Source organism: Papaver somniferum, chromosome 3, assembly GCF_003573695.1.
Source record: "Papaver somniferum cultivar HN1 chromosome 3, ASM357369v1, whole genome shotgun sequence".
Taxonomy (NCBI): Eukaryota; Viridiplantae; Streptophyta; class Magnoliopsida; order Ranunculales; family Papaveraceae; genus Papaver; species Papaver somniferum.
The window spans coordinates 186,417,751-186,432,919 of record NC_039360.1 but is presented as its reverse complement, the minus strand read 5'-3'; the positions used below and the strand labels follow the sequence as shown (position 1 = coordinate 186,432,919).

The window sequence follows — 15,169 nt, the reverse complement described above, 5'->3', positions numbered from 1 at the left end:
AAACCAGCTAATAGGAAGAGAGGATTGTATATGCCATTACCAGTTCCTACCAGACCATGGGAAAGCATTTCAATGGATTTTCTAGGAGGTTTACCAATGACTAAAACAGGGAATGATTCCATCTTTGTTGTCGTTGATAGGTTCATCAAGATGATCAATTTAATTCCTTGTAAGAAGACAGTGACAGGGGAAGGTGCAACCAAGTTATTTTTCACCATGTTTGGAAACATTTTGGATTACCAACTTCTATCATCTCTGATAGAGATAGTCGCTTTCTAGGTCAATTTTGGACCAAGCTATGGAATCTGATGGATACAAGACTCAAGCATAGCATTTCTTTTCATCCTCAGACGGGCAGAAAAACAGAGGTAGTAAATAGAACTTTAGTTTATCTTTTACGAGGGTATCACTCTAAGCATCCTAATACTTTGGATGATAGTTTACCTTATATACAGTTCTCTTTTAATAGAGCTTTTCATGGATCTACTCTGAAGTCTCCGTTTGAAGTGTGTCTAGGTTATTTACTTCAGAGTCTATTTAATATGTGTTTTTCTACTTCACAAGGTATAGTATCAACAGAAGAAGAAGACAATAGAGATCAAAAGTTTATTGAAAAAATAAACAGGATACATAAATTAGTAGAAGCTCAGTTACAAAAATCGCAAGCTAAATATAAGGCTAAACATGATAAACATCGTGTTCCTTGTAACTTTTCTAAAGGAGATTTGGTCTGGCTACGTATAGGTAAAGAGAGGCTTAAAGGCGAAGGAAAGAAGCTTAAACCCATACGATACGGAACTTTCAAGATACTGAAGCAATTTGGAGATAACGCTTTTGGATTTACTACCTTACATGCAAATGTATTCTGTTATCAATGCGGAATACTTGAAACTCTTTGAACCTCCGCTACTTAATGAAGAAGAAGATGATCAAGAGTTAAAGTTGCCACCAGTAGAAGACTTGTGGATGGATCGAGAGGAAATTCTCAAACATGATTTTATTGTTGAAACGAAAATAACACCTACCAGGAGAGGTAATCGTGTTATGTTTCGTGTGGGACGTACATGACAAGTACCAAGAAAAGAAAAATGGTATAACAAGGAACAGGGAGAGGCTGAGTTTCCTCTCCTCCAATTCAAAGCTTCCACAGGAGCTTCATCTTCCTAAAAATGGGGAGTCATGATGCAAGAGTATCGTAGCAGCAGTTGAGCTGTGTAAAGGCTAGAGAGTGTCTAGAATATACTAGAAGTTGGTCGAGAATTGTTGTTTGATCAACAAGTTTTGAGTTTTCCTAACTTAGGAAAGACTCTTAGTTTAGATGAGTTTAAAAATTATAGTTTTATTTCTTTTCCGGCAAGTTTACACTCTTATAAAAGGAGGAGAAAGTTAGGTTAAGAGATTAGAGAAAATCTCAGAGAGAACGACCAGTTTAAGGTTTGTAAAAGAGTATTTTTCTTTCACAGTTAATAGAAGAAGAAGTTAGTAGCAACAATCGTATTATTTTGTTATTATTCTTTTCTTGTGATTCTTTCAATCTTTGTTCTAAGCAGTACTGACCTTAGGTACCATTGATGGATTACGTATCAGTAAGAGATGGATTGTGAGGTCGTGGTAAGCTGTTGAACTTTACCTGAATTGGTCCTATCGAGTGAGTAACAATCCAAATAAATTGTATAGATGTATTTCCTATAGATGCAAAGACTACTCAGGAAGAGGTTACAACCCACAAATCAAGAGATTTAAAATATATTCAATTTTTACCCTTTGGATTTGAGAAAAACTTAAGCAAAAGTGAGATAAGTAAACAAAAAAACTAAGATTCTTCAATCCTTAGGTCATGTAAGCCAGTAGATAGTAGGACCACTTTTTGGTCATGTAAACCCATGAATATCAACTTTCCAAGATTACTATACTGCAAAATCTATCTTCTAAACTCGCAAAGTCTCAAAGGGTTATAAAACAATCAACGAAAGAAGCAGGCACAGTCCGGTTGTTCTTATGGAAGTAGGTCAGCTCCTTTGGGAACACTTGATGGTCTTGGAGTTAAGAACATTATCAGTGATAAGTCCAGTCATATCTTAACATTAGCCCCAGTCAAACCCTTGGAGTTGTTTGTGGATTTTTGGTTTTGACACTTTACAGCATTGGGTAAATCCAGGAATCAATTACAAAGAACATATAAAAATGATATGCATCAACAAAGTCAATATTTACCTGAGAGATGGTATCTCTTTTCTCAATAGACCAACAAAAATCTGCGATGATACCCAAATATTAAGAAACTCAAATTGATGATGATGAAGAAACCCAAATCAAATATAAATCCCAACAAAATATCCCAACCGAAGATAGATGGTTCCTGAGTTGTTTTGAAAATATACCAATCAAATACGAATTTGAAAAGAAATTAAATCAAAGTAAAGAGTCTATTACCTAGTTTATGTGTCTTGAGAGAGTATGCTGGAGAAGAAATGGAGAAACCTGGGAAGACGATAACCTCTCTCGAGGTTTATATAGTCGAACATTTCGGGTTATTGTTGTGATGTAACGCATGAAACTGCATTGTGGTTGATTTTCTTAGCTTGTTTCTCGAATAATTGGTTTTGTTAATGGGGAAGGATCAGGTCACAACTCTGGAATGACAGAGTTGTCAAAAACTCTTACAACCAACAAATTTCGCAACTATGAATGGCTGAGATTTAATCAAATAAAAACGGGTTCATAAACCTTACCAAGATCCGTTTTCATAGTTGAGAAAATATTTGAATTTGGTTCTCTCTTCTAACACTATACCGTAAATTTTTGATTTTTGCCCGAAACTTTTCTCGTTCCATTGTATCTCTCGGTTCTTTCTTCTACATTTTAACAGCAAAATAAATTGATCATAGTTATCTATTCTGCGATCAAAATCTTTGGTTTCTTTAGGGAAAAAAAATATGGAGATGCCGAAAGTGATCCTTTTGTGTTTTATGTTGATTTAAAATATAATCATGGAATTATTAAGACCAAATCACAATTTTTCGTAGAACGGCAGATTTATGAGCACCAACAAAACATACAGATCTACCATTATGAGATCGTAATTTTGATGAACTTCTACAAAATCACTTAAAAAAAAATATACGCAAGGGATTAAAAATTGTAATAAATGCAAAATCATTTTAGGTTTCGAAATCACTAATCATTCGACAATAAAATTCTGCACCAAAATCCAATTCACACAGCAAAACCTCAGAAATGAAAATAACATCACCATCAGCGATCCAGGCTCTCTTATGAATCTTTCCTCTGATATGGTTAGGTTTTTTAAACGATTAATAAACATAGCTTCATCTTCCATTTCAAAGAATCAAAAGAAAAATTGAGATTAGAGAGAGAGGAAACAATGGCGATAAAGAAGAACCAGTAGAAGAGAGAGAAAATAACAAGTCAAAGATTCCCTCAACTATTAAAACGGACCTGGGTAAAGTTTATAACCCGCGTGTTTTTATTTAAATCTCGACCATTCATAATAGCGATATCTAGCGGCCGTAAGAGTCTGTGACAAACTCTGTCACTCTAAGGCTGTGAGTCGATCCTCCCCCTTTGTTAATTGTTTCTTGTGGTTGATCTTCTGATCCATGAAATATTTGATACTTTGTTGATCAGTGTTAATTATGAAGTGGTGGCCAAAAAGATGATGTCTCCATTTTGTAACTGCCATGACCACTGCAAGAAGTTCTTTTTCGTAAGTAGAAAGGCCTAAGGATTTAGGTCCAAGAGGTTTGTTGTAGTAGCTAATAGCCCTTCCTTCTTGCATTAGAACTGCTCCTACACCCACAGAACAAGCATCTGTTTCTAGCAAAAATATTTTAGAAAAATCAGGGAGCACCAATACTGGAGTAGTACACATAGCTTGTTTAAGTTTTTGAAAGGCTTCATATGCACTTGGAGACCATTAGAAGGAATTATTTTTCAAGAGATCAGTTAGTGGCTTACTAATAAGGCCATAATGCTTGACAAACTTCCTATAATAGCCAGTAAGCCCAAGAAAACCCATAATCTCTTTAAGGCAAGTTGGTACATGCTATTTCTTCATAAAATCAATGTTTTCTGGGTCAGCATCTACTCCCTCTGCAGTTATAATGTGACCCAAGTAGCCCAATGATGACTGAGCAAAACAGCATTTGGAGAATTTAGCATAAAGCTGGTGATGTCTTAGTAAGCCCAGAACCAGAGAAAGATGTTGTACATGTTCTTCAAGGGATTGGCTGTAGATAAGTATATCATCAAAGAAAACCAATACAAATTTTCTTAAGTAAGGACCAAAAACTCAATTCATAAGAAACTGAAATGTTGATGGTGCATTAGTGAGCCCAAATGGCATCACTTTGAATTCAAAATGACCATGGTGTGTCTTGAATGTAGTTTTTGTGAATGTCATCTGAAAATAATCTGATTTGATGGTACCCATATCTCAAATCTAGTTTTGTGAAAAACTTAGAACCGTATAACTCATCTTAAAGTTCATCAATGACAGGAATAGGGTACTTATCTTTGATTGTGAGTTCATTGAGATTCCTGTAATCCACACAAAACCTCCAGGAATTGTCTTTCTTCTTCACCGAGAGAATGGGAGAAGCAAAAGGGCTATGAATGTCTTGAATGATACCAGCATTGAGCATTTCTTCCACCAAGGATTCAACCACCTCTTTGTAAATGTGAGGGCATTTATAGGGTCTGAGATTGACTGGTATTTTATGATCTAGTGATCTCTTGGTTCAGCAAATACATCTGAGAACTGATCCAATACATCTTGTACTGGTGAGGGAGTTGGTGTAATAGGTAGTTCAGCTGAGATTGCAAAAAATTGGCCTACAAAATCCGGTGTATTGTTCTTAAAGAATTTTTGAACAGCTTGACCACTAGCCATCATAAATGAGGGTTTATTAGAAATACCATTGAGGTTGATGTTAGTTCCCAAATGAGTAAATGAGATAGTTAAGTTTGAAAAGTTAAACATTACATCACCTAGAGTTTTGAGCCAGTCAGCTCCCAACAAAATGTCACAACCACCCAATGCAAGGACATGAAAATCAGCTTTGAATTTATGGTCCTGCATCTGCCACTCTATTTGCTGACAAACCACAGAGCTAGTAACTTCTTCACCATTGGCCATTGTGACTAATAACTGAGAAGTTGGTTTAACAGTGCAGAATAACTTCTTAGTTAGAGTAGCATCTATAAAGCTATGAGTGTTGCATGTGTCCACAAGAATTGTCACCGCTTGTTTTTTAAGATGCCTCAATATTCTTATTGTCTCAGTGCTATGATGTCCAACATGGAGAGAGATTTCCATGTTTGTTTCCACCACCGGATTGGTTTCTTCTTCCACACTGATTGGAGGGTTTGTGTCTTGAGGTGGATTTTCCTCAGCAAAAACCATATAGAGCTGTTGATTCTTACATTTGTGTCCATAGACATATTTCTCATCACAATTGTAACATAAGTTTTTAGCTCTTCTTTGAGCCAATTGCTCTTGGGTAAGGCGTTTAATAGGGGGAATATAAGGTGTTTTAGATGGTATGGGTGTTGATGAAGGAGTGATTGGAAGTGGATTAGACTTGTGGGTGATGGAGGGTTTGGGAAAATAAGAAGAGGTGGTTGGTTGTTTAGTAAGGAGGTTTTTAGATGGTTGAGCAAGACTTTGTTCTTGTAATCTAGCTAAGAAGAAATCCTGAGACAGGGAGGTAGGGTTATGCATTCTATCTGAATTTCTAATTTCTGGTTTGAGCCCACTGATGAAACTCATTACAAAATATTCTTCATCTAAGCCAGAGTTTTTAGCAATCATGAGAGCCTTTAGTTGTTCAAAGGTCTAAAAGTATTCCTCCACGGTAGTAATTTGGGTGAGTTTGTTAAAACAACCAACATAGTTATCATTTGCTAGATCTTCAAAATGGCGGCATAAATGATCAGAAAAATCAGACCAAGGGACAGAGGTTTTACCAGAACAGTAATCAAAGAACCAAGAATCAACTCTACCATCCATATATATAGCAGCAAACTCAATTTTTTGAGCTTCTTCCATGGGATGCATCTGGAAGAAACGATCACACTTGCGGAGCCAGCTTCTAGGATTTTCACCATCGAATCTAGGAAATCTAGTTTTGCAGGTTTGAGTATATTTGGTGAAGGTCCTGCAGAGTGGTTAGATTCACCATTGAAGGGGGTTCTTGGGTTTGTTTGTGGATCTGATGAACTGGGTTGGTTTTGAAGGTGTTTTAATGTATCTTCTGAGATTTTTACCAGCCTGTTCATTAAGATTTGCTGAGCTTTAGCATCTGCGTCACGTTTTGCTTCAGCTTTAATCTGAGATTCAGTGAGTAGTGATATCATACGATTGATTTCTTTTGTTGTGTGGTCAACATCTTTGATTGTAGGACCTCCAGTCATTTCAGAAGCACACCTAAAGATCTTCTGGGTGATACCACTGTTATGATTGATGATGATGGTACAAGAGATAATAAGTGAACTGAGTACTGAAGTACAACTACAGCCACACTGGACCGAGTCTCTCTTTTTTATTCAATTTCTTAAGTTCATTACAGGGGAGGAAGCGAGTATAAATACTAAGTAAACCCTAGTTTAAGAGCATCAACGGCTCGACAGACTGCACGTGGACAACACTCTGTCACACGATACAAATTAACGTACTGTTTAAGAAACTCGCTAACCTAATAATTAAAGCTAATCATAACGTAAATAACTACCAACTGCATCCCAATTCAGATAAGGGCAGCCATCTTCACGGTACATGACATTCTGCAACTGGCGAATAATGGGAGGAGAAACGGTGAAGAAAAACGAATCTGATGATAAACCCTAATTTACGTTTTTGTAACCGAAGAGGATGAAAAGTGCAAACAGGAATCTCAGCCATCGGATTAGAGCTTAAAAGGAGGCTTCATTCTCAGCCACGATTTATCCTTTCCATTTCGAGAAGAACTGGAGCAGTCGTTTGCCAGAAAAGACTCACACAGAACCACCGGATTTGACATAACACATTTGTTTTTCTAAGATAGATTTAAAGAGTCTTGTCGCAATGAAATGCTTATCCAGTGAAAATGATTATGATTAGAGTTCTCTCTCTAGTTTGGAGTCTGGTTACACTGGAAGTAATCATAGGGAGGCCGGTGGGTTCATCTGTTTCTTTGTGTGCTTTTTAAGTTACGATAGGAAGAAAATATTAAGAGGATCTTGACAAAATTCAACATCAAACTTGAGTGAACCAGATGCAGTGAACCTATCAACACACCACTGGAATTTCAACACCAAAATTGCCGAGATCGACATTCCACCATCACTGAAACCACCTTCAGTCCCGAGGAGAATTAGAAGAAAAATAAATCTGCTAGTAAAACTTACTGCCGTTGTGCAATTAGCAGTAACATGTGAAATGAATTTGACAAAAGCAGATGAGATGACTCTTGAACCAGACAAAAATAAAGAGAAAACAATGGATAGTTCGAACAGCAAAAGAAGAAAAATACTGCATAACTTATGAAAGTAACTCGATGTGTTTTACATTCACCTTTAGACAGCGGACATCATAACGATACCTATAACTGTAAAAAGCAACAGCAGACACCTACATATAGTGATCTTTAGTATTGCATGAAGAGATGTTGTCAAATGTTAGTTGCGAACATAAACAACGAGCTAACTGGGAAAATTATATGCATCTTCTGAGGTTCATTTCATTTGTTTCACTTCCTATCTATTTGACAAGGATTAATAGATAGAATGGTTCACAAAAAGGCGTAAAAGCAAGTTTCAGATTAGTCTAGTCATAGCATGTTTCGGAAGAGACAAGCAATGACTTCATTGATCTTGCATGAAGAAATGTCAGTTGCGAACATAATCATGAGTAAACTGAGAAAATTATATGCATCTTCTGAGGTTATTTTCATTGAATAGCCTAGTCTTAGCATGTTTCAGAATAGACAAGCAATGACTTCATTGATCTTGCACATTCCCAGCAACCAAATTTTTTACCCAACAGAAGTTAGGTTATAGCTAGTTACCATTATCTACTTGCTTCAACCCTTCCTTTCCTTGCCCATCACCAATGCATTTTAAGTTTCATCAAACATTTGTCACAATGAGCTCTCGAATAGTCGCATTGAAACCCCCCAACTAAACCATTTTTATAGCCTCTGCAACTAATTTCACCCCCATATTAACAAAGGCAAGTTAAATGCAACTTGTGGCAGATTGTGTAAATACAAACCAGAATCCACTAATTTCTCATAACCCAAGTCTGGAGTAAGCGACCACTACCCGACCTAAATAGTACAACCTTGATGACAAAATCTTCGAGCAAAAATCTCTATGAGAAGATTTGCGTCCTTGGTGCTATCATAACCCTCTACCTAAATTTCAATCATGTGGCAGTAGCCTACTTCTTGAAGACTAACTTTGGATATCAATATTCATGCAGGATCCATACAAGCCTATCATGAATACTGAAGTCTGTATAAAGAAAATAATTTAATCAAAACCCAAATGACGGAGATAAACAACTATTATTTCATAAACCATACTTACTAATACAGGGAAGAAAAAAAAGAGTAGATAAGCAATAAAATTGTACATTACTGGACGCATCGCCAATTCCTGCCATGAATCAATTTCTGCAAAAGAATTTACTCACTCACAGATATAAATGTTCTTGAAGATGTCCCTAATAGCAGCTTATACTGTTAACAAAGCCTTTTGAATCATAATCTTACTCAGATGCTCACAGACAAAGTTTAAAACCTCAAAGCATCAATGACACTTAATTCTATGAGTTCCAGCAACAACTAAATAAGAAGAATAAAAGAAAATACAACAGGTGAAAAGAAAAGACTATCTATTAACGATCAAGTCAAAAGAAATGAAAAAAACTACCAAAATTATGAAAAGAAATCAAACCACGTATCTATCCATCATAACAAACCTAACTACGATTCTATGTTATGTTGAAACAACATAATATGTATTTTCATTCACCATAACAAGCCTAACTACCACTCTATCCTATGCTAAAACAACATAATATGTATAATGTTACCCTGCATCCACGGACGGCAACATCATCTGCTGCTTTAGCCTCCTCATCTCCAATACTTTCTTATGGGAGTTCGAATGCAACTCAGTCGTGAACGTTGGACTACACGCTGGGCGATACTCTGGCACAAGCCTTCCTGATTTGTACCTTACTCCACAAGCATTACAAAGCGTTTTTGGTCCCAGAGGACCTGCTCGCCATTGCGGTGTTTTCTCTGATAAACAGTGTGTGCATTTCCTTCCTGATGTAATACTTGGCCTTTTTATTTTTTTCTTCTTCTCAATATCAGAAGATTCAGACCAAATAGTACTCCATTGGTGATCATCCAGGAAACCACTGGGTCGTCGTCTCCGTCTCGAACTCCTTGCACGAACTGGAACTTGGAGTGTCCCACAACACATTATTCCACTACTGCTAGTACTGCTGCTACCGCTACTAACACTGCTACTCTCAGGCTTATTAGGCTTGACCAAAACAGGACTTTGTTGCTTTGTGACAATGTTGGGTTTCACTGGCAGAAAAGTTTCTATTGATGGAAATGCGTTTTCATTTGATAGCCACTCTAATTCTTCCTCTAACAGCTGAATATGAACAAAAACAATGAGAAGAAAATTGGGTAACTCTGTATTAACTCAGCAAATAAAACGTTTCATAAAAGAAGTATCTTCATATTCTGACTTGATATACATAGAAAACAACATGTGCCGGCCCATCCTATTTATACTGTCACACACGAGTTCACTCAGTTCAGAAAACCGGTCATCATATCAGACTAAAAAAGTCTTTTTTCATTTTACAGACTTCAAATACAATTATTACTTATTTACATTACATACTCAATCCAGTGAGATAACTCATCCGAGTCATTAGACTCGTAAAGTCAAAAGGCCCCGAGCAACGCAACAACTCGGCCGAGTCACTGGTGAACTCAGTTTATAATGAGGGTTTAAACTTGAAGAAGAATAAAAGTGTAGAAGAAATTAGGGTTTAGAAAAAGGGACTTACAGGAAAGAAATCAGGGTTTTCTTTGTTTGGGTCATAAATGTCTGGTAAAGCTTCCTCCTTTAAGAGTTTAGAATCCATGGGCAAAGAAGAAGAAGAAGAGAGAGTTATGTTGCTGTTGGTATTGTTGTTTTTGTGCTCATCAGCTTCTTGTTTTACATTTAAAACCTGTTGTTGTTCTTCTTCAACACCAGAAAAGTCAAGTAGGTCATCCACAAGCCATGCTGCAGTGTCAAGAGACTCCATTGTATTCTCTTCTCTCTTTCTCACTCTACCTAACTGTGTTCTGCCACTATAGGCTCCAGTAGAGAAGGAGGAAGAGGGACAAAGATGAACTCAAGAAGGGGAGAGGGGAGAAGGGTTAACCCCCAAAAAGGAAAGAAACAATAGAATTGAGGAGAAAAAGAGAAAGTGGGTTGGGTTTTTCAGGGGTTGGGAATGAAGGGTTCTCAATTTTTGGTTCTTTCTTATCAATTTGCCATCATATTACACGTATAATTCCCTTCTTTTACCCCTTTGGTTCCATTTTTTTACTTTATTTACTCCACTTTGGTGGTAAAAACAAGAATTCGAAAATATGAAACTTCCTTCGTACAAATGAGGAACTTTATTTATGTACGAGGGAGGATCCACTGTTAGTAGATAAGGTTAGACAAGATGTGCGCCATTTTTTCTGCAAAACCTAAACGATAATGAATTTAAGTATAATATTTTGATGATATATTCCCTTATAAGACTCTACATTCCTACAGAAAATGAACGTAATTCGAGATAGCAAACTTCACCATCTATCGATCTTAATTTCAACCGTTAACTTTGAACGACTGATATTCAAAGGGGTAGATGATCGTTTTATACATCTCGAATTGTGTTTATTTTTTGTAGGAATGTAGAGTCTTATAAGAGGAACATGTCATCAAAATATTACACTTAAATTCATTGTCGTTTGGGTTTGGCGGATAAAATGACACAAATCTTGTCTGACCTTGTCCATCTAAGAGTGTTCATGGATCCTACCTCTTTACGTATAGGCAAAAAAGGTAAAACTTTTCTAATTATAGTGTTTTAATCAAATGAGGGTTCTATGGATTTTATATACTTTCTTTTTATTTGAGTGACTTCCGTAGATTCTCTGAAAATATAGAGATTTTATTTGATTCTCCAAGAGTATTTTAGAGGATTTTGACTTGCAGAGACAAATAAAATAAAATTTGTAAAGAGTCTTTGTGATTTGTACAGAAAAAATATATATAAAAATTCAAAACATCTACCGACTTTGTTTTATCATGCACGTTATAATGTTTTGTTGTTTTTACTACGCACGTTATAATGTTAATAAAAGTACCATGAATACCTAGTAAAATATGTGGTCATTGTAAAAATAAATCTCATTGTTGTCCTATGCCTAAGTTACATTCTCTTTATTCTACTAATCCTAAATTTTATTTGCTATGCTCTTGCCACTGGTTAGCATCTTCTCGTTGTTGCCTATGAGCTTGATTTTGGGAAAGATAGCCCGTTCATAGTCTTCAGCTCAAAATAAAATAAAAATGGTCCTCCTCCCAAAAACAAATATTCCCCAAATTTCCAAGTCTACCAAAATATCATCTCTTGCGAAGAGATTTTTACCATGCCTATTTTCCTCAAAAAAGTCTCTCCAGATATCTGAAAACAACAAGTTAATGAATTTCAATTTCACTTCGAATAACAGGGTGTTGAAGTGACTCTTATGAAATCTTGATCCACTAACATGGATCAGAGAATTTGAATGACTTAAAAAAGTCTCTAACCAATAACAAGAGATATCAGAAGACTCTCCGAAAATCTCTATGGACTAACTATAGATTTTGAAACTCTCCGGAAGTCATTTGAAATCTCATTTAACTACCCTCGTGTTAGAGTATCTCTAAAGGTGTATGTGGAAACTTAAATAATAGTTATTTAATAACATATAATATAAAAAAATAAAAAAATTGTTCTAGTAAGAATTTGCGGTAATTGTACTCAAATGTAATTTGATACACTTGTGTCTTATTTGTAGAATAAATAATTCAAAACATTTAAAAAATAATTAAAAAATGAAGAGAGTTTTTGAGAACCCATACTTCCCTCCAAGCTTAAACTTTCGTATCAGATTAAATTTTAATTATCCAACAACCACTGAAGAGGTTTTCTTTTGCTGAGAGTTCCCAAAATCCTAGGTGTCGCCAATATTTTTATAAACCTATACTACATTGGAGATGCTCTTAAGAAATAATTTTGATTTCACAAACTTTTTCCTATTTTAGCCTTTATCATATTCGCAATACTAGAGACATAAACTTGGTTTTGGTGATACCCATGCTTTTTAATTAAGGGCATATAGGTGGGAAAAACCTTCTTGGAATTAGATTTCCGCTTACCTAATGAGACAAGAAATCTTCAAAATTCTGCCTTTGTATAGGGGACAGAGAGAGTAATAAGTAAATGTAGAGGCATTGCATCAATTATGATTGAATGCTCATATAAACATTCATCTCAAAATTGTGTCTTGGGCACTCATAAAAAGGGAAGTTTTTATTGAGAAGTGCGGCTCTAATAGTAGGAGATTGTTTTTAATTACATCAGGTTGATCATTACAACACCCTGATAAGTGGATAATTCATATGATTTTAGTGTCCATTCCATACTTGTTTTAGTTATTATTCTTGCATATTTTCGTATTATTACTCTTGTTTTCTCTTATTTGTCTCTTTTAGGTGAATCATCCAAAAAGGAGCTACATAGTGCTAAAAATATCTAAGAAGAGAAGTATTTCAAGTTTCCAAGTGCCTAAGTCCAAGAGAAGTGGAAGAAGTGCGACGAAAAGAAGCAAAACACTCAAAATCAAGAGACGGGATAAAGACCAAGATTAACTCATTAAAATTCAGGATTTCTTATTACCATATTGAAGAGAATTGAAAGAGGAAAATAATGGAAAAAGAATGAGGTCATTCCAAGTTCGGGCGAGGAAGTTACGGCCAAAACGAGTTTTATCGAATACCGAAGACAAGCAAGTTTGCAAACTGGTATGCAAACGGGCGTAACTGAAATTTCAGTTTGCAAACTGGTATGCACAAGGATTTCCCTGAATTTTATTACAAAATTTCGTTTGCAAACTGGTATGCAAACTATTGAATGCCAAAATTCACGGTTAGGGCCTTTCTTTCGTAGTTTCGGGTCGGGTTCCTTAACCGACATAGATACTTGATGGCCAAGCAATGTAAACCTATAAAAAGGTATTAGGTCATGAAAAATATCATAAACGAGGTCACGATATTGTAAACCTTGGAGAGAAGAAACAACACAAGGAGCGAAAGCTAGGGTTTCGGAGCGATTCCTCTTTCGTAATGTCATCTCTTAACTTTCTTATATGTATATCATGGATGTTTCTACATCCATGAGTAGCTAAACACCTATAGATTGAGCATGAATTCTAAGTTGTAAACAAGATTTGAGTTATTCTAAGTAATCGTCGAATAACTTGTACACAAGTAGAGAACACAAGACCTTACAGAGGGATTATGTGGAGCGATTGTGTGTTTAAACAACACTAGAAAGTGGACCTTGAGCTAAGAGTCTAACTACTAGGATCAACCTACAAATTCACAAAAGATAAAGTATTCGACCAAATTAAACCTTGAGTGAGCTACTACTAGGTGTTTAGACGAATAAAATCTGGTATTGGAGAGCTTCCATACTCAGTGATAAAAGGAATTTAGGGAATAACACTGAGCTAGATGTTATTCCATGGTTGGTGATAATCTATGATTAATGACAAGTATGAAATTATAATAACTCATTGACGGTTTATTAACGAATAAGGATTCCTCGATCATACCTCTCTCTCTATTGATTACAACTCAACTTTATTTTGCTTTGATTATTTTATTTTGTTTAAAATCTATAACAAAACCTCCCTTTGTGACACTTAGAAACTAAAACTCACTGCTCTTCGTGGGAACAATCCTTGCTTCAATTATATTACCAGTTAATTGTGTGGAAATATTAATTTGATTGCACTAACGACAACCATCAAATTTTGGTGCCACTGCCGGGGAGCAGTCGATAGCTATAGTTGTTATTTCTATTAGCTTTATTCTTGTTTTTAGATTTTCTTTTTAGTTTTTAATTTTCGTTTTCTAGATTTTGTGGTTTCACGTACTTAATCTCTGGCATCGAAAGATTGGAATTACCCGAGGAGCTGAATTCAAACTCGTAATGGAACGGTTACAAGCACATCAACAACCACAACTAGAACCATCTACATCGGATATGACGAACGGTGCAAATCCACCACCTCCTCCTCCACCTCCGGAGAGGAGAACGTTGAGAGATCTAACATCCCCATGTTTGGAACTTAAGTCAAATCCTTTTCATTGGATTCCGAAGTTTAATGGACTACCGGGTGAAGATCCTAATCGACACCTACAGCAATTTCAGAATACAATAAGAAGCATGAGAAAGAGTGACGATGATGCTGATACAGCCTTCCTACAAGCTTTTCCATTCTCATTGACGGACCAAGCAGCATGGTTATATTATCTTCCTCCCGGAAGTATTACTACATGGACCGGAATGAAAAAGCTATTTTTAGAGAAATATTTCCCAGCTTCTAAAGCTGCATCTATTCGTAAGGAGATTAGTGGCATCGTGCAAATTACTGGAGAATCTTTGTATGAATACTGGGAGAGATACAAGAGATTGTTGGCGAGATTTCCACACCATCAAATACCACCACAACTCATTATCACGCACTTTTATGAAGGTTTACTGCCGCATGAGAGGCACTTGATTGATGCTTCTAGTAATGGTGCATTAGCTAATAAAACTATCGAGGAATATACTAGTTTCATCGAGAGCATGGCTGCAAACACCCAACAATTTTACACTAGAGATTCGTCGACGGTTAGAACAGTTTGTGAGATGGGAGATTCTCCACACATGGAACAACGAATGAGTAATATGGAAAAAATGGTACAACGTATAACATCTGCAGTTGTTTGTTCATATGAAGAGGATGCCGAGGTTTTATGCTATATTTCCTAATCATAG

The 15,169-nt window shown here is 36.1% G+C and overlaps 1 protein-coding gene across 1 annotated transcript; it reads right to left on the bottom strand.

Annotated features, from left to right (window-relative positions):
- Window positions 1-8,672: 8,672 nt before the first annotated feature.
- Window positions 8,673-10,502, bottom strand: LOC113358279 (GATA transcription factor 1-like). Its single transcript, XM_026601809.1, has 2 exons — window positions 10,100-10,502; window positions 8,673-9,675 (listed from the first exon to the last, which is right to left on the bottom strand). Exons 1-2 carry the CDS (start codon window positions 10,340-10,342, stop codon window positions 9,094-9,096), a joined length of 825 nt encoding a protein of 274 aa, XP_026457594.1. The 5' UTR covers window positions 10,343-10,502; the 3' UTR covers window positions 8,673-9,093.
- Between the last annotated feature and the right edge of the window lie 4,667 nt (window positions 10,503-15,169).